The 24810-nt window shown below is 43.0% G+C and overlaps 1 protein-coding gene across 4 annotated transcripts in view; it reads left to right on the plus strand.

Moving 5' to 3' along the window:
• The window catches only part of LOC137353112 (sodium/calcium exchanger 3-like), a 373612-nt gene extending 349296 nt beyond the window's left edge, over positions 1-24316 (plus strand). For 3 of the 4 annotated variants that reach the window (XM_068019108.1, XM_068019109.1, XM_068019111.1), the window contains 2 exons: positions 10178-10453; positions 23169-24316. In XM_068019108.1, coding sequence (XP_067875209.1) covers positions 10178-10453; positions 23169-23545 — 653 coding nt within the window. In that variant the 3' untranslated portion in view covers positions 23546-24316. The remainder of the gene's footprint in view (positions 1-10177; positions 10454-23168) is intronic. The other variant, XM_068019110.1, reaches the window with a different exon arrangement.
• The last annotated feature ends 494 nt before the right edge of the window (positions 24317-24810 follow it).

The raw sequence follows: 24810 nt of genomic DNA on the forward strand, positions 1-24810 counted from the left end.
CTGGGCCTCTGGATTACTAGTCCAGTGTCGACATAAATTGAAACAACATCTTACATTTATAGTGCCTTTAACAGAACAACGTTCCAAGATGTTTCACAAAGGTTTGTTCAAGCAAAAACAGACACTGAGCAACAGAAGAAATTAGGATCAAAAACTTAGTCACTAGTCGGCTTTAAAGAGAGTCTTAAAGGAGTTGAGGCAGAGGTGTTTAGGGAGGGAACTCAAGAGTATAGGGCCTTGATGGCTGAAGGTACAGTCACTAATGCTGGGGCAAAGGGTGAGGGGAATGAACAACAGGCAAGAATTGAAGAAACAGAGTTCTGGGGGATTGTAGAACTGGAGGAAGTTACTGAGATATTGGGGGGGGTGGTGGTGTGGGGGGGAGGGTGAGACCATAAAGGAATTTAAACACAAGGATTGAAAATTTTAAATGAGAGGCATTGAGAGAATCAGGAGCCAATCTATTTCAACAAGAGCAGGGGTAATGGGTGAGAGGTCTTGGTGTGAGATAGGATATGGGCAACAGAATTTTGGAGCCCAAGTTTATAAAAAGGCTGCTGGCTGCCTCCGTTTTTTCCAAGGACAAGCACAACAATCCCTTTCATTAAATGTCCATTTAAAACCATAAAAAAGTAGTTACAGACTGGATGGAGGAGGACACATTGTGGGTGAAAAGTTCCTTTGTGGTTCAGGCCTTCTTTTAAGTATCTGTTCCAAACAGGTGCTATTTGTCTGAAGTGCTGCTCATTAACTCCATTTTTATGGATTGCTTTGACCCTATATTGTACAGCACCAGGTAAATGGAGTGAGAATGAAACATGCTTCGAGTTTCAGCTCCCAATATGGTGAGGAGTTGGAAAATGATGCACATCAACTGATGGGCACCAATCATTGCATTATGGGCCTGTGTGTCCGTCTCACTCACTTAATTTTAACTTATACATGGTTCAGGGATAATACTTCATACTGCTGTGTGAGAGCCAAAGTGTAGGTTTCATATTTTGTAGACTGTTGATCTGAAAAAAAAAGGGAGAATCCTGGACGTTATGGTGGCACTGACCTGGCCTCATCCTGACTGTCACAAATCCGATGGTGTCATTGAAGTATAAGAAGTGGTCACTGTTATTGATGCTGCTGAAGAACCCACCCTTTACCACTATATTGGGCTGGCTGAATATGTAAAATCATCAACTTGTTTCAATGCTGTTGATGGTCAGCCCAATATTCAAATGTCAATTGCTCTCTTAGATCGACTGCTATTTGAATATAGTATTGTGCAAACAAGTGGCTCTTCCCCAATTGCCAGCATCTCTTTGCATTGATTCCCTTTGACTGTTCCCCTAATTCTTAGTATCCATCTCCCCTAAATAGCATTTGCAAAAAACCTAAAAATCTAATTGAAACAGCTGTCATGCAGGCCCCCACCTGCCAAGAATGAGGCACATTAATTTCACCACATGGACATTAAATTTCAAATTGTTGCTGGGAAGAAGAGAAGGCCTGTTACAAGGGGTTGCCAGGCCCCTGGCTAGAAAGACATTTTTGCATATTAACAGACAGTATTTGCAGACAAAGGACCATTCCCTGACTCACTTAGTACACAAAGCCAGAATTGGTTATATCAGTCACGTGACTACCCTGCGAGCCAACTTGGGGAGTTTTAAATTTATTTATTTATTTAGAGATACAGCACTGAAACAGGCCCTTCGGTCCACTGAGTCTGTGCCGACCATCAACCACCCATTTATACTAATCCTACATTAATCCCATATTCCTACCACATCCCCTCAATTCCCCTACCACCTACCCACACTATGGGCAATTTACAATGGCCAATTTACCTATCAACCTGCAAGTCTTTGGCTGTTGGAGGAAACCGGAGCACCCGGCGGAAACCCACGCGGTCACAGGGAGAACTTGCAAACTCGACACAGGCAGTACCCAGAATTGAACCCGGGTCGCTGGAGCTGTGAGGTTAACCACTGCACCACTGTGCCATAGAGACAGTATTTGAACTGGCAGAAAGCTGAATGCTCTGGGACTGAAGTAGACCTCCTCTCCTCCTGTCTGCTCCCATTTCTTTCTCACGTGTCTTCAGTGGGTTTTGGAGTTCCATGAACCCCAAGAGAGAGAAAAGTCTCCTACAGTGAACAGCGAGCTCCAAGCACAGTAACAAAAAACCCACCTCAAATATTGCCTCAAACTTTTCCACTTTATTTTTTCTTCTGCTCTTTTCTGTCCCTATCTGCAAGTGTGTATCGCGTATGCATGTCGTGTATCCGTAGGCGTTAACCGAATTAGAGTTTAAGTTTAATAAATTTCACCTTTCTTCTTTAAACGTAAGAAAGCCTGTTTGTGCTCATTTCTTTACCTTATAATTGGAAAGCGGTGAACAAGGATTCACCAAGGGGGAGATAAAAACAGTGTGTTTAAAATAAAACCCTGTTACAGTAAGACCAGGTGAAGGCTGAAAGGGAACCCTAGACCTCTTTCTCACCTGGTCGTAACACAGCCAACAAAGGAGCTGAAAACTGCACAAGACTCCCAAATAAAAGCCTTTGAGATGAGAAAGCAATTAATTACTTTGAAAGTGCAATGCCATATCGATGCGTTACTCAAGCTGTGGTTCAATCTGTGTTCACAAAACCTGAAAACATTTATTTTCAAGCAGGGTCTTGGGGCATTTCCTCACAGAAAATGGACATTTTTGGCAGTTTAAATGATGCATTTTCTGATATTTTAGAATACAGAATGTGGGGATTATGGTTTTCTTGCTCTAAAATGGAAGGAGCTTTTGCTCAATTTAATATAATCTTCAGTTGCCATTTTTGTGATGGAATATTTTTTGTTCACGTCTTAAAAATTCTTTCTCCCAGTAGCAGCAGACAACGTTTTACTGGGAGACAAGTGTTTAATCTTTTATTTAAATTTAGAATAGCAAATAAAGGATTTATCTGAGGGGGAATTTTAACTGGAAGTGGGATTCAGGCAGGTGGGACTGGGCATTCCAATCTGGCCTGCATGTATGTGGTTGGCACATATGTCTGGAATTTTCTCTGTTCACAGAATTGTTATAGTGCAGAAGGAGGCCATTCAGCCCTTTGTGTCTGCAACAGCTCTTCGAATGAACAATTCACCTAGTGCCACTCCCCCGCTTTCTCCCCATAACCCTGCACATTTTTCCTTTTCAGATAACTGTCCAATTCCCTTTTAAATGCTTCAGTCAAACCTGCCTCCACCACACTCACAGGCAGTGCATTCCAGACCTTAACCACTCGCTGTGTGAAAAAGTTTTTCCTCATGTCGCTTTTGCTTCTTTTACCAATTAATTTATATCTGTGCCGTCTCGTTCTTGATCCTTTCACGAGTGGAAACAGTTTCTCTCTATCTACTCTGTCGAGCCCCCTCACTGCAAACCTTCCTCCAGCCCGAACAACATCCATTAACCACTACTTTTTGTTTCCTTTCATTCAGCCAATTCCAGATCCATGTTGCTACTGTCCCTTTTATTCCATGAGCTATAACTTTGCTCACAGGTCTAATGTGTGGCACTTTATTAAATTCTTTTGGAAGTCCATGTACACCACATCAACTGTTATCCTGCCCCAAATCAGGCTGACAACAGGGAAAATTGGATGGCGAGACCTCCCCAACTCAACCTTAATTTTCCTCCAGTAACTCATTTCCCTTCTATCCATTCCTTTAGCTGCCATTCCCCGCATGAAAGGTGACAGTAGCCTGGAAAGAGATAATAATGGCTCCAAATGTTGTAAATGGAGGGCGAGGTCTCTTTAGCGGCCTACTCGCTTTTAATTGCTGAAGGCCATTCTTTAGATAAAATAGTACACAAGAGAAAAGAATTAGTGTAAAGTGAAGAAAATGTACGCAATGTTCTCCTATGGTTTAATTGCTTTCAAAGAATGGAGAGTCAAATTGTCGAACTGATAAAATGTGTACCTGTCATTATGAGGAATAATGTTTCCCCCTTTCCAAGATATCACAGAGAATTAAAAGGCAGTTCTCTCTTTCTTGCCTTGCTAGCAGAGAATGAATTCCTTATTTTTTCCTCCCACTTTCCTTACAACATTTCCCACTCTGGTTCTCTATTCTCACTTATAACCAGCCTCGGACCTGGTCTCCTGCACTTCTGGATGGAAATCTGGGAGTGGAATTGGCTTATCTGTTGCCCAAGTGGGCCAGAAAACAGGGAAAGGTGAAACAGGGGCCTGAGGTAAAGGAAAGTGTGTGGTGGGGGGTGGTGAGGGAATAGATCCCACCAAACACGTAAAATTGAGTGCAGGCATCAGATTGGAAGTCAAGGGTGGCTAGCACTACAGTGCAAGTGTGTAGGACCACCACAGTGTGTTTGAGACCCCCATAATCCTTCATTAATGGACTAAGCAGTACTCCAAGTAGGGGTCATTGACTTGCAATTGGGAGTGCTGTCATCTCCCTAGCCCCTACACCCTGAGGCCAATCACGCAGCACCTACCATTGTTCTGGCTGTGATCAGCTCGTACAATGCAGGCTGCCTTGGCTCGTATGGTTCAGTTACTCTCTCCTTAACTATTCACATCATTAAAAGTAGCAACGCAGGTCAACCAGGCCATTTGAAAAAAATACAAATAGTATAGAATTGAAAAGCAGAGACATATTAAACTTGCATCAAATCTTGGTTAGACCACATTTGTAGAACTGTGCATCGTTCTGGACTCCATATGATATAAAGGATCTAGACGCACTGAATAATTACAAGGATAATACCAGATCTGAGACATTATAATCAGGAAAGACTGAACAGCTGGGCCGCTTTTCTCTCGGGGGCAAACTAATAGAGGTCTTGAAAATTATGAAGGGGCTTGATAGCTTCTCTATGTTTACCCTGTTTCCACTTGTGGGGCCGTCCAAAATTATGGATGATAAATATAAGATAGATAAATCCAATAAGGTATTTAGGAGTACCTTCTTTACCAAGAGAGTGGTTAGAATGTGGAATTTGCTACCACAGAGTAGTTGAGACGAATAGCACAGATGCATTTAAGTGGAAGCTAGATAAGCACATAAAGGAGCAAGGACAAGCTTATGTTGATAGGGTGTGAGGAGGCTCCTATGCAGCATAAACACTAGCATAGATCAGCTGGGCTGAGGGCCCCATTTTTGTGCTCTAAGTTATATTTACTGTGATGCCGCAGTCTATGAGCTGGTGAAAAATCTTAGCATGTCCTGGGTCTGCCAACTTGTTAAGTTTATTAAGTGTCATTTATGTTGCTGAGGGGTGTCCTTGTTCTGTTGAGGTGTTGCATCATTCTGAGCTGCAAATCCATACATAGGAAAACATTCTACAATGCTTATCTGTGTGACTGCCCCCTAAGAAGTACCAATCATTTGAACAACATCGAGTGAAGTCACTGCAATCAGAATTGATGTTTCTGTGAAGGGAATAAAGTCAGTTTTCCTTGAAACGTGCATGATACTTTGGTTTCCGGGGAGAAACGCAACTTTATATAGCTTTAATGCATGTGCTGTGCCCTGTAAGACAAAAGAGACCATACAGGTCTAAGTGCTATTTCACAGTCTGAGACTATTAGTTTTCTATATAAGCAGTGGCCCACTCAGCAGAACACCACATGACAGGCAATGCTGTGTGCAATGTAGGACTGTATTCTCAACATCCAGAAATTTAACATCCTGTCTGTGTTTGCAATCTAGGTTCTAAGCCACTTATTCATAATTGTTGCTTGTTATCAGGTCACAGTATCAACAATGGAATTTTGAAGTGTTTTGCCAGCTTATTCAATGAGACCAATTTGATCACCAAGGCAACTATAACTGGCATTCTAAAGGGTATTAAAATCTTTCTTATGAAGATCACTTCTAATCAGAATATTAGAACCAAGGGCCCACTGATCATTGTAACTGAGGGCAAACACATTAGCACTAATAGAGAATGTATTTGGGAAGTACGATTTGATGGGTAGATGCAATTATGACGACAACAAAAACAATAAATTAGATTATATTGCACCTTTTAATGTAATAAAATGTCTCAAAGCGCTTTACAGAAGCATTACAAAAACAAAGGACGACACCAAGCCACAAAAAGAGATATTATTTCAGATGACCAAAAGCTTGGTCAAAGAGGTAGGTTTTAAGGTGTCTTAAAGGAGGAAAGCGAGGTGTAAGGTGGGTATTACAGAGCTTAGGGCACAGGCAACTGAAGGCACGGCCACCAGTGCTAAAGCAATTAAAATCAGGGATGCACAAGAAGCCAGAATTAGAGGCAATTGATATTTTAGTATTGCTGTCAAAGCTTTTCATCTTGCACTCATCAGGACAGAAGAAAGAATGCCAAATTTCAAAGGCAGCAACAATTCATAGTGCATGAGGAAAGGGTGCTGATTGGTTGGCAAGTCAACTTTGATTGGTTAAGGCTTTGCCATGGAGAATGCACCAGGGAACTATTGTCCCTCACGCTTTGTTTAATTCAAAAAAAGCACATGTTCCTTTTGCCTGCAGAGTACAGGTCCCTGCATATTAATATATATAGCTTCTAGAAAGCATAAGTGAGTCACATTGCAAGCCCAACTGATAATCTTAAATTGGTTGTTAGTGTAATTCTTAGCACACTCGTGATTGTTCAGTAAGTGCTGTCCAATCGTGAAATCACATCTAACGTTAGACATTGTGCCTGTATGGGCCGTTTGAGTATGGTCAGTACTCTGCCTATTGCAAACAGCCAAAGGGATGTGCTGTTTGATACACTCTGCCAGTTATTGGGATGTATGGCCTACGTACCTGGCATCGGACCGGCACTGGCATTCATATACCACATTACTCACTTGTGCGGTAGGCAGAATGTCTTTTTGGCTTGACAACAGCATCCTGCTAGTGGAAAATATCACTTGCGTTGCTACTGCATAGTAGCAGTGTGAAATGGCTAGCTTCACCTGTTGCTCTAATTTTTGAGATACCTTACCCTTCCAGGGTAATTTGAGGTAGACTGGGCACTTTTCGGGTCTGAAAGTGGCGGCCTTAGGCCCATTCGTGAGTATGCGCAATACACAACGAGCAATGATCTAATCGGGGAAGACATTATCCCACAGGATAGGTTTGATGTGCCCTATTTCGTCGTCAAACTTGCATGGTGAGCAAATGGCTTGGGCCCTATTTACGAGATTGCCGATAAGGCCAATCTTAAAGCATACACTGGGACATGTTCTCTGCAGACAAAGGAACATGTCCAGGCATTACGCCTCTTTTGAATTAAACAAAAGTGGGGGGACAAAAGTTCCCTGGTGCGTTCTCCATGGCAGTGCCTCGACCAATCAGAGTCAACTTGCCAACCAATCAGCACCCTTTTCTCATGCAGTATAAATTGCTTGCTTTGAAATTTGGCATTCTTGCATCTGTCCTGATGAGTGCAAAACGAAAAGCTTCGACAGCATGTCTCTTTTTTTCAGCATTCCTCAAGTTCTGTACTACCAAGCGACTAATTTATAGAATTTGGCTGTGGTAGTGTAACAAATCAGAAATCTATCTTGCTTATTGTCATCTTTATGGTTTTTTATCATTGTGAGAGAACCACTTTAAAATCATTGATGGTAGTCTTGGGTTCTCTGTGTTGGAGGAGAATCCAGATTCCCATGCCTGTTGGAGTTTGAGGACAGTTTCAGGTGTCTTTCCGATCTACTGGAACAGCTGGAAAAGAAATACAGCTGGAAATAAACAGCAGGTTCATCAGTATGTATAAAGAGAGAAGACAGGCTAATGTTTCAGGTGTTGACCTGAAATAACATATGCTTCCTCTTTATAGCTGCTATATATTTTCAGTAGTTTCTGTTCTTTCACATTTCCAGTCTTTAATTTTTTTTTTTGCTGCGAATTCTGAATGGTATTATTGATACACCAAGTAGCTCTGAAAGAATATGCAAGTATCAGATGATGCTCCTTTAATACCCTAGCTGGGACAGGAAGCGGCCACTGTGTTGGAACTAGTTTAGAGAGACAGAACTGATTGCAGACAAATCAAAGGAGATGAGTAAGCTATTAATAGGTCTTTCAGCCAGCTAGGTACCGTTGTACCTTTTGATTGTCAATTGGAATAAATGCCTGCGAAATCTGAAGTGAAGAAACCAAATTTCCTTGGCAGGCAGTGTCCCACAAGGTCCTTGCCAAACAGAATAAGATATTCTGTGGCTTTATTCCAAGTTCAGGAGTCCTTCATCCTCTAATGAAGTCAAAATGAGAATGTGAAGGTTCAATGGGATGAAGGTGTATAAAACTGTTTTGCATATGCTGGCCTTGGTCTGGTGGTATTAGGAACGTTAGTGAAGCATGACTTCTTATCGGATTACAAAAACTTTGTTTAGCAATTAAGTTTTATCTTTTATGTAATGAAATTTGATGTTCCAGCTTTTTGCTATTGTTTTAAATTTCTACTTTTAACAAATCTGATCCATAGATTATATTCTAAGGCATAGAGTCTGGCGGAATGATTACTTTTCTGTTATTTGAACATTAAGAGCATATGAAAGGGTTCACATCAATCCCAGTGCACAAATTACCGTTACAACCCTGGGACATGCTCGTTTAACAGTTATTTTGTGTATAAGCTCACACTGCAGTTCTTAGGAAGTGAGGGATCATATGTGAAAAAGAAATACTTGCATTTATACAACACTCATGCAACATTTCGCAAGCCTCAGGTCATCCCAAAGCTCTTTATAACTAGTGAAGTACCTTTTAAGTGTAGTCACTGTCATATTTTAGGACTGGTGCTTGATCTTGAACATGGGAAAACTAGCTGGCATAACTCAAAATCTATTGAATAAACTTGTAACCGTTGGTAGATCTTTTATGGCATTGCTCATGGACACCTAGAACACAGGCCAGGAAGTGAATTGTTCAGTTTGGATAGCAAAATGGGATCAGGGAGTGGAACAACAACTTGCATTTCTATAGCACTTTTAATGTAGTAAAACGTCCCAAGGTGCTTCAGAGGAGCGCTATCAGACATAAAATGACACCGAGCACATAAAGAGATATTAGGGCAGATGATCAAAAGCTTGGTCAAAGAGGTGGGTTTTAAGGGGGTTTAAAAGAGGAGAGAGTAGGGAGGTGGAGAGGTTTCGGGAGGTAATTCCAGAGCTTAGGGCCAATGCAGCAGAAGGTGCCAATGGTGGAGCGATTAAAATCAGGGACGTACAAGAGGTCAGAATTGGAGGGGCGCAGAGATCTCAGAGGTGTAGGGCTGGATGAGGTTACAGAGATAGGAAGGGGCACAGCCATGGTGGGACTTGAAAGCGAAGCTGAAATTTTTAAAATCCAGGTTTTGCCGGACCAGCAGCCAATGTAGGTCAGTGAGCACAGGGTGATGGATAAACAGGACTTGGTGCAAGTTAGGGTATGAGAAGCAGAGTTTTGTATGAGATCAAGGTGGAAGATGGGAGGCCAGCCAGGGGAGCATTGGAAGAGTCCAGTTTAAAGGTACCAAAGACAAAAATGTGGGATTCAGCAGCAGCTGAGTTGAGGCAGGGGCAGACTCGGGTGATGTAACAGAAGTGGAAGTAGACACTCTACGTGAACAAGTGGAAATGTGGGTGGAAGCTCATCTTGGGGTCAAATACAATGCCAAGGTTGCAAACAGTCTGGTTCACTATCAGGCACTGGCCATGGAGAGGGATGGAATTGGTGGCTAGAGAACAAAGTTTTTGGTGGGAACTGAAGATACAGGTGGATGAAGTGAGAGCCCCAGCCAGAATAGAATGGACTGAGATAGAAATCCAGAGTTAAAGCTTCATTAGAGTAGGATCTGGCAAGTGGGAGAGGCAAAATTCAGGTCCAATGATGGGTCAAGGCATTCCTTGTACCAAGATTGGAAGCAGTAACATTCTTGAACCTTAGATCCTTGGGGCTGAGGCTGGGAGCAGCAGCATTCCAGCAATTGAGGCTGGGACTGAGACTGGTGAGAATGGCACTGTCAGTTCTGTGAAATATATATGCACTATTACTATTTATGATTTCTTAAATGTCCTTTTCCTGCTGTTTCCATCGAGGTTACCTTGGACGGAATTAAAAAGCTCAAAGCGTTACTCTTTTAGGAAGTGGGAACCATGGATGCATGGTGTGTTCTGAGTCTAGGAGCCATTCTGAAATCTGGTCTATTTTCTTTTGTCAGGTGATGGTGAGGATGAAGATGATACCCGGGAGGAGAAGCTGCCTTCTTGTTTTGACTACGTCATGCATTTCTTGACAGTTTTCTGGAAAGTTCTCTTTGCCTTTGTCCCTCCCACTGAGTACTGGAACGGCTGGGCCTGTTTTGTCACCTGCATGACTGTGATTGGTTTACTTACGGCTTTCATCAATGATCTGGCTTCACATTTTGGTTGCACAGTGGGGCTGAAGGATGCTGTTACTGCTGTGGTTTTTGTGGCACTTGGCACTTCTATACCAGGTAATTAACAGGGTGGCAGCAGCAAAAAACATAGCAAGTGAACAGTGCCGTGAGTGAAGTCTGCCAAAACTACCTGAAACACATGGGGTAGAAATTCACCTTGTTAAATGGGTGTTATTGCATTGGCTGCCCATTATACACCCTAGCCAATGTTCAGTCCAATTAATAATGAAGTATTACATGTGGCCAATGCAGTAACACCATTAAGAGCCTTTGCCCAAGATGAATTTCACCTTAAATCACTATGTGAAATTTTGTACAGTTCCTGTTAAGATACAGTTCTTACAGTAATATGTTCATTATTAATATCACACCATTTAAATTATTTACAGTTTAGTAGACCTATGTTTGTAATGAGGATCCCAATATCAGTTTGAACTGCTGACATTTTCTTTGAAGCTTGAAATGTGTCTGCAATCACTAAGCCTCTTATTCTTGATCCATTTCCCTTTAGTGTCCCCTATTTACCTATGGTTTCTTTTCAACCTCCTCTGCTAATATTAAAGCCTGCTGTATAGTCCTGTGCCAGAACATACTAAAAAGGTAAAAAATGGATGTGTCATATATTCTCAATCCCCGAGTATACTACAAAGGGAAAATATTTTTCAACATTTATTCTGTTCTCCTGAAATCCTATCAACTATGAGGGCCTTTCCTATTTCTAGGACTGGATAAGTACATCAAGTGAGTTTCAATACTAGGCAGCACCATACTATTACAGACAGATTTGCACAAGCAGCAACCAGCCAACGTCTGAGTGCTGTCGTGGAAGCTCAGATTGTTGTCATGAAAGGTCAGCTTTCTGCTATGCAAGGTCATTCTGCTTTGGATTAGTGTGCAATGGGTCATAGAAAATAGGAGCAGGAGTAGGCCCTTTGAGCCTGCTCCACCATTCATTATGATCACGGCTGATCATCCAACTCAGTAACCTGTTCCCGCTTTCGCTCCATATCCTTTGATCCCTTTAGACCCAAGAGCTATATCTAACTCCTTCTTGAAAACATACAATCTTTTGGCCTCAACTGCTTTCTGTGATAATGAATTCCACAGGCTCACCACTCTCTGGGTGAAGAAATTTCTCCTCATCTCAGTCCTGAAAGGTTTACCCCGTATCCTTAGACTATGACCCCTGGTTCTGGACTCCCCCATCATCGGGAACATCCTTCCTGCATCTACCCCGTCAAGCCCTGTTAGAATTTTATAGGTTTCTATGAGATCCCCCCTCACTCTTCTGAACTCCAGCGAATATAATCCTAACCGACTCAATCTCTCCACATACGTCAGTCCCGCCATCCCAGGAACCTTCGCTGCACTCCCTCTATAGCAAGAACATCCTTCCTCAGATAAGGAGACCAAAACTGCACACAACATTCCAGGTTTGACCTCACCAAGGCCCTGTATAATTGCAGCAAGACATCCTTGCTCCTGTGTTCGAATCCTCTCGCTATGAAGGCCAACATACCATTTGCTCTTTTTACCGCCTGTTGCACCTGCATGCTTACCTTCAGCGACTGGTGTACGAGAACACCCAGGTCTCGTTGCATATTCCCCTCTCTCAGTTTATAACCAATCAGATAATAATCTGCCTTCCTGTTTTTGCTACCAAAGTGGATAACCTCACATTTATCCACATTATACTGCATGTGCCATGCATTTGCCCACTCACTCAACTTGTCCAAATCACCCTGAAGCCTCTCTGCATCCTCCTCACAACTCACCCTCCCACCCAGTTTTGTGTCATCTGCAAATTTGGAGATACATTTAGTTCCCTCATCTAAATCATTAATATATATTGTGAATAGCTGGGGTCCGAGCACCGATCCCTGCGGTACCCCACTAGTCACTGCCTGCCATTCAGAAAAAGACCCGTTTATTCCTACTCTTTGTTTCCTGTCTGCCAACCAATTTTCTATCCGTTGCAACACACTACCCCAATCCCATGCACTTTAATTTTACACGCTAACCTCTTATGTGGGATTTTGTCAAAAGCCTTCTGAAATTCCAAATAAACCACATCCACTGGCTCCCCCTCATCAACTCTACTAGTTACATCCTCGAAGAATTCTAGTAGATTTGTCAAGCATGATTTCCCTTTCGTAAATCCATGCTGACTCTGTCCGATTCTACCACTGTTCTCTAAGTGCTCTGCTATAAAATCTTTGATAAGGGACTCTAGAATTTTCCCCACTACCGACGTCAGGCTGACTGGTCTATAATTCCCTGTTTCTCTCTACCCCCCTTTTTAAATAGTGGGGTTACATTAGCTACCCTCCAATCTGTAGGAACTGATCCAGAGTCTATAGAATCTTGGAAGATGACCACCAATGCGTCCACTATTTCTAGGGCCACTTCCTTAAGTACTCTGGGATGTAGATTATCAGGCCCTGGGGATTTATGAAGCTTCAATCCCTTCAATTTCCCCAACACCATTTCTCTACTAATACTGATTTTCTTCAGTTCCTCCCTGTCACTAATTCCTGTGTTCCCCAACATTTCTGGTATGTTATTTGTGTCCTCCTTATTGAAGACAGAACCAAAGTATGCATTTAGTTGGTCAGCCATTTCTTTGTTCCCCATAATAAATTCCCCTGTTTCTGACTGTAGGGGACCTACATTTGTCTTCACTAATCTTTTTCTCTTCACATATCTATAGAAACTTTGAGAGTCAGTTTTTATGTTCCCCACAAGCTTACTCGCGTACTCTCAAAGTCTCGCAAAGTGTCACAGCAGTCCAGCAATCTGTCCTCCAACAGATTACTAAGATTGCTGAGGTGCTGCATTTGGAGGGGTGGCAATGGCTCCATAGAGCATGGACCTGCTGTCCTCTCTCAGGAAGATAGCATTTGTCCTCCCACCACTGTCACTCCGCCAGTGGCCTTGTAGTTGCCTTTCAGCCAGCCAGCCCAGACTGCTGCCACCCATGCTGAGTTGGTGCAGTCTGCAACTGTGACTTCTAGGCCCAGGACTGCTCGAGGTCGCCCTGCAAGGCCATCTGCGGTCTCCCCTACTGAAAGTCAGCTGCCTTCCACCAGCCGTGCTGCAGCCACTGGGATAGAACTGCATTAGAGCACTAGGACAGGCAAAGGCGGAATGAAAACTGGCACTAAGGGAATGTATAATGGTGATTAACTGAATTTTGGATGTAATATGGCATGATTTAGTTTATAGACTTGCTTTGAAATGTTTATTTTGTGGTAGCTTTTAATTTTGCATTGTAGACAAGTGAATGCTGTGGAAGAGGGAAGGTAAGGTGTTGGTGAATGGGGAATTGGGGTTGCAGTTACTGCTATTGCACTCTTATGATTCTTCACAGTAAGTACGGATAGAAACGGTTGTCTGCTTTGCCTCCTCCCTTCCTCAGCTGTGGCTGAGTTGGTAGAACTCTTGCCTCTGATTCACAAGGTTCCAAGTTCAAGTCCCACTCCAGGACTTGAACACAGAAATCAAGGTTGACATTCCAGTGCATTACCAAGGGAGTCTTTCGGGTGAAATATTAAACAGAAGCCCCATATGCTTGCTTTGGGGGGGGGGGGGGCGGGTGTAAAAGAACCATGTAGAGGAAGGGATTTATCCCTGGTGTCTGAGCCAATATTTATCACTCAATCAACATCACGAAAATTGATTATTTGGTCATTACCACATTGCTGTTTGTGGGAGCTTGCTGTGCGCAAACTGGCTTCCGCGTTTCCTACATTACAACAGTGACTGCACTTCAAAAGTACTTGATTGGCTGTGAAACTCTTCGAGACGTTCGGTGGGCGTGAAAGACGTTATATCAATGCAAATCTTTTTTTTCCCTCTTCCTTAGCTCCTTGCTGTATAGCTGGTGGAAAATGCTGTGCCCTCATGATGGCAAGTTTGCGCAGCATGCAGCAGACCATCATGAATCTTGACACCCACTCTGCCAAGTACTGCAGTGGTGCAGATAGTGGAACTACTGTTTCAGCATATCAGTGATATGCCCTGTCACATTTTGTGTGGCAGCATGGCACGCCTGTGTGCACAGGTCGTGCACCAGAGTCATCAGTTATGTCATCAGCGGATAGACTTTGTTGCCCAGTAGGCACCATTTGGTGGCTCAAATGCCGCTGGAATAAAGGCAGCATAATTGCTGCCAGGATCCTAGGCAATAACTTGCATGATTTGCTGCCTGTCGTTGCACACCAGCTGAACACAGAGTGGAATCCCTTTTGGTTCCAGTACATGGCAGAGTTGACACCTGCAAAGTGACATGCCTGAAGTCAGTGGCACTACCAGGAAGCCTGCAATCCTTGTGAAGCCACATTTCAATTCTTCATGCTTCTCTCTGAGAAGCAAGAGAGAATGAAATGTATTTAGCTCTCATTGAGTAGACAGTCCTCCTTATGCAACAGAGGATGGCAAATTGTGAGATGTTGAAAATATCTCCAGCTCCAGCCTGGAAGGAGTCAGACATATAAAAGTTCATTGCCATGGCCGCCTTTACAGACACTGGCAATGCGGTTCTTGCCCTGCTCCAAGGATGCCTTTGTGGGTGCAGCAATGGCAGATTTCCGCGAGGACATCTATAAAAGATCGCACTCATTTCACACATTGTTCCTCACTGAGGCTCGAGAAGGAGAATTGCTCCCTGAACACCCTGGGTGGATATGGTTGCCTGCTGAGAGCCCTTCTCCCACTCTTCTTCCTCCCTCTTCCACCAGCTTGTCCTGATTTCTGTGGCCTCTGTTCAATCTCCAAGTTCTGTTTTATTCCAAAGGGAATACCTACTAATGAATCCATTTTTGGGTGCAACCGGTTTGGGCAGAAGCCTTGAAGACAGCCAAAAGTCCTTCAGCACCTGCTATAACACTCCTTGAAGACTTTTGCAACTTTAAACAACTATAGAAACCACCAACCACTTGTAGAATCATAGCAACAGTCAGCGGAAAACAACCAACAACTAGTTGATGATCCTTTTAATAGTGCAGATGGATGGGGCAGGGATTGTGCGAGGTTAAGAGAGGGTATTAGCTGGAGCATTGAACTTCAGAAGTAGTATTGCTGGCATCAAATCAGCCTTGCACTTTGGCTGACGCCATGATCTGCCTGTTCTGCATACTTCTGGCAGCGGTTCACTGCGTGTGCACGAAGACCCTCACCAAGAATGCATCAGATGCAATTCTTCCCAAAACTGTGGGTGCCATTTTGGAGCTCCATGAGCACTCGCAACACCCAAGAAATGGGTGCTGACTAGTCTAATTTCTCACCCAGATGTCTGTCAACACAAATATAGATGATGCTGTTGTAGAGTGGTTGTCTGTCATTGATGACTTGGCAAGTGAAGTGGAGACATCTGTGACAGAGGGTTACTTGAAGACTTGCCTCAAGCAGGGATATTCATACAGTAGAACAGAAGCAAGCTGTTTTCTGTCATGTCAGTGCCAATGCCATGCTATATCTCTTCCCAAATGAAAGGTGATGCCACAGAAAGCATGCAGCATTCCACTGAGAATGCAGCACAGCATATTCCTGCATAGACTTTGGCCACTGTAGGTTACCACCACAAACAGTAGGTCATTTGAATCCCTACAAGGTCATGAGAACTTAAAAGCAGCCACCATAATTCTTCAATTGGGGATTCACTTATAAATAGTCCCTAATGTTTACAAGGAGCAAGAGTAGTTTCACAGCATGCTGATCATATTTATTGCATGCACTTTTACAAAGAGCACTTTGCATAAACGTTGAAGGCATGTCACGTATTTCTTAATGCACTGATCAAAAAGGCAGACAGCAGCCTCAGAATTATGATAACATTGTAAGACTAAACAGGAAGCTGCGGTAAATAGTTGGTGCAAGGTACCAAATCTGTTCCGTTGGTTGCTGCAAGGGATATGTGTCACGCGTTCTTGGAAGAAAACTTCCAGGCAATTCCTTCACCTCCTATTTCTTCCTATAGCTTGGTGCTGTTCCTCAGGCAATGCTAAAAGTAAGGCCACTGTCCCTGGTGATATTGTTGATTATACAGTGTTCCAACCAGATGAGAAGGTCTAGGGGTTCCCTGTCAGCCTTTGCCTGGTTTAACCGTAACAGGGTTTAATTTTCAAAAAAACACCGTGTTTTAGCTTCCCCTTAGTAAATCCTTGTTCACCGCTTTCTAATTGTAAGGCAAAGAAATCAATTCAGACAGGTTTTCTTAGAAGTTAAACAAGAAAGGTAGTAGTTCATTAATCTTAAACTCTAATTTGGTTACCGACTACGAATATGCGACACGACCACTCTAGCATGAATACGCGATAAACACACACGCAGATAGAGACAGAGAAGTAGAAAAGAATAAAGGGGAAAAGTTTGAGGCAATAGATCGGTTTCTATTTTACTGTCCTTTGACTTTGCTGTTAAGTCTTTAGTTGCTGGTCAGATTTGCAATTCGTTGGGGCTCAGTGCATGCTTCCACTTTTTTTGATGTTGGAGTCTTTTCTCTCTTGAGGTTTACATGTCTTCCGTGGGTCCATGGCTTGGGAAAAAGCGAGAGAGAGAGACAGCCAGGTGAGACTTGCTTGTTTCAGCCTCAGTTTCAAACTGGCTTCTCAATTCAAACAGTGGCTAGTTCAAAAAAACCTGTGCCAGCCTGTTAGTCATGTGACCAGCTAGTTTAACCAGTCCTGGCTCTGTGGATTGTATCATCTTAGCAGGGCCTGGAATGTGCTTCCTTGCCTTCAATGTCTGGTGATCAAAATTCATGTGGGTTAATTGGAGCAGGGAATAGTCCTTTGTCTCCACTAGCACTGTCTGTTAGTATGCAAATGTGATTTTTTTTTTTAACAAGTCCTTTCTTCACTCCAGCAACAGTTTAAAATCAATGTTCACATGACAAAATTAATATGCCTCATTCTTGGCAGGTGGGGGTCTGCATGACACAGGGCACAACAAGAATTCTGGATACCCTGTCATGGGCATAGTGTAGGCCCTCTTGAATAGTACAAAGATTTGAAACACTGGTCCTTATATCTACTGGGTGAAAGTTAGGGAGCAGGGGATAGGAGTGCTGGACAGAAAACCTGGAAGCATGTGATTCCCAGACGTCCTGCTGATACGAACCACAGGATGTTTTTAAAAAAATTTCTGCGGATTTCCTACCAGTGTTAAGGCCATCTCCTTTCCAGTGGGTCACACTCACCACCATTCCAAAGCACCTACATGCATGCCTGAAAGGATGTAAACAGTTAGTTTAAGGAGATAACACTAGATGGTTTTTTAGCTGCAGGAGTAAAATGTGTGATCTATTTCCCAAACAGCAGACTGAATAAATAGACTGTCTCAACTGATTTACATGAAATAGGATATAATGTAATCCCAGCATTTGTACAAAAGAGAGCAGCCTAAGGGCTGACACAGAAAACTCTTGGAAAATGCAGGTGGGAGGAAAGCCCAATGACAAAGCACAGCTTTGTTATTTAATCATTTATTAATTTTATTTATTTATTATTTATTTAATTTTTCTGGTCGCCACATTACAGGAAGGACATAGTTGCTGTGGAGAGAGTGCAGAGGAGATTTTCAAGAATGTTGCCAGGGCTTGAAAGTTGCAGCTATGAGGAAAGATTGGATAGGCTAGGATTGTTTTCCTTAGAACAGAGGAGGCTGAGGGGTGACTTAATTGAGGTGTACACAATTATGAGGGGCCTAGATAGAGTAGACAGGAAGGACCTGTTTCCCCTAGCGGAGAGGTCAATTACCAGGGGGCACAGATTTAAGGTGATTGGCAGAAGGATTAGAGGGGACATGAGGAAACACATTTTCACCCAGAGGGTGGTGGGTGTCTGGAATTCACTGCCAGGAATGGTGGTGGAGGCAGAGACCTTCAATTCTTTTAAGATGTACCTGGACATGTACCTGAAGTGCTGTAACCTGCAAAGCTATGGACCAGATACTGGAAGGTGGAATTAGATTGGGCAGCTAGGTTTTCAGCCGGCACGGACACGATAGGCTGAATGGCCTCCTTCTGTTCTGTAATTTTTCTATGGTTCTATAGTTCCTGCCCTATCAAACACCTTCCCCTTTGTTCTCGCCCCCACCCCCTCCCCTTCACTTGCTTAAAACCTAATTCTTTTCTAACCTTTGCCAGTTCTTATGAAAGTTCACAGACCTGAAATGTTAATTTGGTTCTCTCTCCACAGATGCTGCCAGACCTGCCGAGTATTTCCAGCACTTTTTGTTTTTGTTTCAGATTTCCAGCATCTGTAGTATTTTGCTTTTATTTATTATGACAAAGTACAGGAGTTGCTCTTTCATCAAGCAAGGGAAAGGAAGAATATCCTATCTGGTACCTTCCTCAAAAACATCCAGTTCAACAGGCTTGGAAGCAAACTGCAGTGATATAGGGGCCAGTGTTTCAAATCTTTAGACTATTCAAGAGGGCTTACACTATGCCAATGACAGGGTATCCAGAATTATTGCTGTGCCCTAAAAGAACATCCAGTTCAACAGGCTTGGAAGCAAACTGCAGAGTTAATGCTCTGCAGAGCCCAGTGGACCTGAACATAGCTCAGGAAGAAAATGGATGATTAAGGCAAAGCCACATTACAGTTTGAAATACCAAGAAGCCAACTCAGATAGGCATGGCACAATGACCTGTAAATTATTTTGTCTCAAATCAACCGAGCAGTTAATAAATGTGTTACGACCAGGTGAGGAGGGGTCAAGGAGTTTCCTCTCAGCCTTTGCCTGGTTTAACCGTAACAGGGTTTAATTTTTAAAACACTGTTTTTAGCTCCCCTCAGTGAATCCTTGTTCATTGCCTTCCAATTGTAAGGGAAAGAAATCAGACAGGTTTTCTTAGATTTGAATAAGAAAGGTGGAAGTTTATTAATCATAAACTCTAATCTGGTTACTAAATACGAATATGCGACATGACCACGTTGGCATACATACGCGATGAACGCACACGCAGATAGAGACAGAAAAGGTTTTCTTCTTTCTTTGGCCTCCTTGTCTCGAGAGACAATGGGTAAGCACCTAGAAGTGGTCAGTGGTTTGTGGAGCAGCACCTGGAGTGGCTATAAAGGCCAATTCTAGAGTGACAGACTCTTCCACAGGCGCTGCAGATAAAATTGGTTGTCGGGGCTGTTACACAGTTGGCTCTCCACTTGCGCTTCTGTCTTTTTTCCTGCCAACTGCTAAGTCTCTTCGACTCGCCACTCTTTAGCCCCGCCTTTATGGCTGTCCGCCAGCTCTGGCAATCACTGGTAACTGACTCCCACGACTTGTGGTCAATGTCACAGGACTTCATGTCACGTTTGCAGACGTCTTTAAAGCGGAGACATGGATGGCCGGTGGGTCTGATACCAGTGACGAGCTCGCTGTACAATGTGTCCTTGGGGATCCTGCCATCTTCCATGCGGCTCACATGGCCAAGCCATCTCAGGCGCCGCTGGCTTAGTAGGGTGTATATGCTGGGGATGTTGGCCGCCTCGAGGACTTCTGCGTTGGAGATACGGTCCTGCCACCTGATGCCAAGGATTCTCCGGAGGCAGCAAAGATGGAATGAATTGAGACGTCGCTCTTGGCGACATACGTTGTCCAGGCCTCGCTGCCGTAGAGCAAGATACTGAGGACATAGGCTTGATACACTAGGACTTTTGTGTTCCGTGTCAGTGCGCCATTTTCCCACACTCTCTTGGCCAGTCTGGACATTGCAGCGGACACTTTTCCCATGCGCTTGTTGATTTCTGCATCGAGAGACAGGTTACTGGTAATAGTTGAGCCTAGCTAGGTGAACTCTTGAACCACTTCCAGAGATAGAGACAGAAAAAGTAGGAAAGAATAAAGGGGAAAAGTTTGAGGCAATAGCTGGGTTATAATTGCAGTCCTTGAAGTTCAATGTTGAGTCTTTGGTTGCCAGTAAGTCCTGCAATTCGTTGGGGCCCAGTGCACGCTTCAGCTTGTTTCGATGTCGGAGTCTTTTCTCTCTTGAGGTTTACATGTCTTCCATGGGTCCGGTGTCTTGGGAGAAAGCGAGAGAGAGACAACCAGGAGAGAGGCTTCCTTGTTCCAGCTTCAGTTGCAAACTCTAGTCTGTTCCTTTCTGTGTGGCACAATTCAAACTGCAAGTTGGCCAGCAGGTTAGTCATATGATTAACTGGCATAACCACTCCTGCGTTTGTGAATTTCAAAGTTCTCGGTCGGGGGTGGTGGGGTGGTTGTAAGGCCGTCTCTTACCCCGACAAGATGTAGGTCACCAATGACCAGCCCAATCTCTGTTTATTTGAAACAGTGAGCGACTCTACTGTCTCCTTAAGTACTGTCTCTTAGTATGCAAATGTTCTTCCAGCCAAGTGTCTAGTGATCTTCAAACAAGTCATCTCTTCACTCCCGCAACAGTTGAAAATCAATGTTTTAGTTTTAGTTTTTAGTTTTAGAGATACAGCACTGAAACAGGCCCTTCGGCCCACCGAGTCTGCGCCGACCATCAACCACCCATTCATACTAATCCTACACCGATCCCATATTCCTACCACATCCCCACCTGTCCCTATATTTCCCTACCACAGACCTATACTAGGGGAAATTTATAATGGCCAATTTACCTATCAACCTGCAAGTCTTTGGCATGTGGGAGGAAACCGGAGCACCCGGAGGAAACCCACGCAGACACAGGGAGAACTTGCAAACTCCACACAAGCAGTACCCAGAACTGAACCCGGGTCGCTGGAGCTGTGAGGCTGCAGTGCTAACCACTGCGCCACTATGCTGCCCAATGTTCGTATGACAAAATTAATATGCCTCATTTCTTGGCAGGTGGGGGTCTGCATGACAAATGGTTTTGCTGTGCAGTCCTGCCTCAAGAAGAAATAACTCATTTCAGTACTTAGTGTGCATGAGGAAAATACAAACTGCAAGCTATAACTCGAACTATAGACACCCAGGATTCTTCAAAGATCAGACCTAATGTCATTGTTCTTTATTTCTTATCTCATTCAAACACTGACAGTCTGAACCTTACTTCAATGTAGCACTTGAGCCACCTTGGATTGAGAAGGTTTTCGGTACAAACCCCACTCCAGAGACTTGAGAACATAATCTCTTCAGTGCAGTTCTGAGGGAGTGCTGCACTGTTGGAGATGCTGTCTTTCAGATAAAACATTAAACCAAGGTCCTCTCTGGCCTTTCAGGTGAATATAGTTCCCCAGCAATATTTGAAGAGGAGCAGGGGCGTTCTTCTGGTGCCTCGGCAACATTTATCTCTTAACGCCACCAAAAAGAAAACAGATTATGTGCTTAAGGTCTCTACCACTGCTGGCTCCTATAGATATATCCCTGGAATTGCCAAGTGCTCCATAGTAAACAGTAATGTAGACAACTATTCATTTATGACTGCACAGATCTAGCTGCTGGATTCTTCCATATTCCTTGCCAGACATTGCAGGACATTTTGAATGGACTCAAAGTGATTCCTGCACAAACAACTTTCTTTTTACAAACATTCACTATAATGTTAGACTCTCGAAGCACAGCAGCATTAGCATCAACTGTGTGTGTTACAGCGAGCTTATACCTGCACTTTATCTGCCAACACCGTTTGCTTTTCCTTAGCTATACATTGTAACTTGCTTGGTGCAACCTTCTCCACCTCACTAAGAAAGTAAAGAACTGACATTTATATAGCACCATTCGCAACCTTTTTTTTGGAACTTTGAAATTCTAAAGGGAGTGCAGGAGCAGAGAATCCTAGGAACATATGTGCACAAATCATTGAAGGTGGCAGGGCAGGTTCAGAAAGCAGTTAATAAAGCATACAGGTTCCTGGGCTTTATAAATAGAAACAGAGTGTAAAAGCCAGGAAGTTATGATAAACCTGTATACAAAACTGGCACCTCACTTTAGGAAGGATGTGAAGGCATTAGAAAGGTTGTAAAAAAAGATTCACGAGAATGTTTCCAGAGGTGGGGAACTTCAGTTATGTGGATAGACTGGGGAAGCTGGGGCTGTTCTTAGAGAAGAGAAGATTAAAAGGACAGTTGATTGAGGCATTCAAAATGGTGAGGGGTCTGGACAGAGTAGATAGGAAGAAACTGTTCTCATTGGTGGAAGGATCGTGAACCAGAGGACACTGATTTAAGGTGATTGGCAAAAGAAGCAACGGCAACATGGGAGAAAATGTTTTTACGCTGCGAGTGGTTAGGATCTGGAATGCCTTTCTGAGAGTGTGATGGAGACAGATTTAATCATGGCTTTCAAAAGGGAATGGGATAATTATCTAAAGATAAAAAATTTACAGGGCTACAGGGAATGGACTGCAGAGTGGGACTAGGTGAGTTGCTCTTGCAAAGAGCCAGCACAGAAACAATGGACCAAATGGTCTCCTTCTGTGCTGTAACCATTCTATGATTCTTACCTCAGGATGTTCCACATTGGGACATTGCTGTTCAGAAATTGATTGCTGAGTTTCCCTGCACTGCAGCAGTGACTACACTTCAAAATACTTCATTGACTGTGAAGTGCTTGCAATATACAGTGGTGTTCATATTATCCATATTTATTTTGCTGGAGGTAGGTGTAATAACAATCAACAGCCAGAAATTGATGTGTTATGATACCTATAATTAAATAATAATTACAATCACTTCAAGTTGAGTGATATACTTTGATTACTGGGAAATAACATCCATTAACACCCCAGACAGTACAATGTAATTTTATGTCAATGAAATGCTATGAATATAATGGAAATGTCTCTTTGGTATTCTTCCAGATACCTTTGCCAGCAAGGTTTCGGCACTACAAGATCAATATGCAGATGCCTCCATTGGGAACGTGACGGGAAGCAACGCCGTAAATGTGTTCTTGGGTATTGGAGTCGCTTGGTCTGTTGCTGCCATCTACTGGGCTGCTCAGGGGAAGGAGTTTAAAGTAGATCCTGGCACACTGGCCTTTTCTGTCACACTTTTTACCATCTTTGCCTTTGTCGCCATCAGTGTACTGCTGTACAGACGACGGTCACACATAGGTGGTGAGCTCGGAGGTACACATCGTGGCAAGATCCTGACCTGCGTCATGTTTGTGAGCCTTTGGTTGCTGTATGTTGTGTTTTCAGCCCTGGAGGCTTACTGCCATATAAAGGGTTTCTAAGACTGGTGAGCTTTCTTTTGCTTACAAAGAGCAAGCTCCTGTCGGAGCTGCCAAAGAGATGGAGAGGCAGTCTGATGCATTCCAATCCCAGAGAAGCTACTTTTTCATCACAGAACATAAAACAGACCTTTACTGGCAAAGAAAAAAAGGCAAAATCCAGCTGTTAAGTTGTCTTGCCTTGTCAAAAGGTTCGAACACTGGCTGTAGCCAGCAGCCAAAATATCTTCAAGAAACCACCTGCAAAAGGTTTTTTATTCTAATGGAGTTAGACTTTTTTACGTCAACAAACTGAGCGTGCTGTGTTACAAATATCGAGAAGAAGTCAGCGGTTGAAGAATGATGTTTTGGCAATGTATAGGACAAGAGGCCAGTAACTTTGGCCCACCAGATAGATATAAGTGTCTTTACTTGTACAGTTGTTACAACTCATCTCAGTGAATAAGCTGTTGCAGTAGCTGTTGATTTATTTCGAACAATAGAAAGGTTAATCATGACACTGGTAGTAAAATAATTGGAGAAAATCTGCAAATTCCATGAAAGTGTATATTTGTTAGATGTGTACAGTTGCCATTGGCTTGGTGTACTTTTATTTATCTTGCTGTAAACCCTGGTGTACAAGTTGCATCTTGATACTGATTTTGTTTGTAGGAGTGACATATACACTGATTCAACTTTTCCTAAAAACAGAGGATCAGTGTAAAATCTAAATTCATGGCAACTTTTCCTGTGGTGAATTGCATTGGTCTATTATGCATTTATTAAAGCTGCTGCGCCCACAAGTGATTTACTAGAAATGTCTTGTTTTTCTCCTTTTAAACATCCACAGTGTCCAGATTAGACTGCCTCATTTCTGAAAATACTTTTCAAAATATAATATCTTATGCCTTGGCTAAGTGAATCAATCACAGGCCAAAGCAGACCTATTTTCTGACTAAAACAAACCATGGTTTTTGATATAAACTTTGCAAGTTCTTTGGTCAGAATTACTCATATTGTTCTTAGCCAATGTTGACTGGTCAAATTCTAAAACTGTAGGACAGAAGATCTGCTGATGCACCAAGTGGTTGTAAACAGAATGCGTCACAGAGGGTAAAAGTTAGGAATTTGGTGCAAGTGGGAATACAGTGCAGAGGGGGCAGGAGGTGCTGCTATTTGCCTCTAATACATGTAATGGTTCATGTTGAAAGTAAATATTTAATGTAATCTACCTAACCTTGATCAGTAATCAGTTGAGACCAAAATCTATAAGTTAAATTGATTAAACG

The sequence above is a fragment of the Heterodontus francisci genome, chromosome 40, assembly GCF_036365525.1.
Source record: "Heterodontus francisci isolate sHetFra1 chromosome 40, sHetFra1.hap1, whole genome shotgun sequence".
NCBI classification, from domain to species: Eukaryota; Metazoa; Chordata; class Chondrichthyes; order Heterodontiformes; family Heterodontidae; genus Heterodontus; species Heterodontus francisci.